At 51.6% G+C, this 221-nt stretch overlaps 1 protein-coding gene across 1 annotated transcript; it reads left to right on the forward strand.

Annotated features, from left to right (window-relative positions):
* Positions 1 to 58: 58 nt before the first annotated feature.
* Positions 59 to 188, forward strand: LOC104500650 (histamine H4 receptor-like; the record flags this gene model as incomplete). Its single annotated transcript, XM_010144329.1, has 1 exon — positions 59 to 188. A coding segment is annotated over exon 1 (130 nt), but the record flags the coding sequence as incomplete, so codon positions are not given.
* Between the last annotated feature and the right edge of the window lie 33 nt (positions 189 to 221).

A 221-nucleotide genomic window follows, 5' to 3' on the forward strand; every position in this document is an offset into this window, starting at 1 on the left:
CACACAGTCACCGAGCTCTGAGTTTTCTCTGGGCGTGCTGGTGCTGCTGGCTTGCCTCATGGTGTTGCTAGCTGTGGTCACCATCCTCGGAAACGTCCTGGTGATCCTTGCGTTCATCCTGGACAGAAACCTGAGGCACCGGAGCAACTATTACTTTCTCAATCTTGCTATTTCTGACTTTGCAGTAGGTAAGTGCTAACTGTGGAGGCGTGTAGTGTTTG

Source organism: Buceros rhinoceros, unplaced genomic scaffold, assembly GCF_000710305.1.
Source record: "Buceros rhinoceros silvestris isolate BGI_N320 unplaced genomic scaffold, ASM71030v1 C11957152, whole genome shotgun sequence".
NCBI classification, from domain to species: Eukaryota; Metazoa; Chordata; class Aves; order Bucerotiformes; family Bucerotidae; genus Buceros; species Buceros rhinoceros.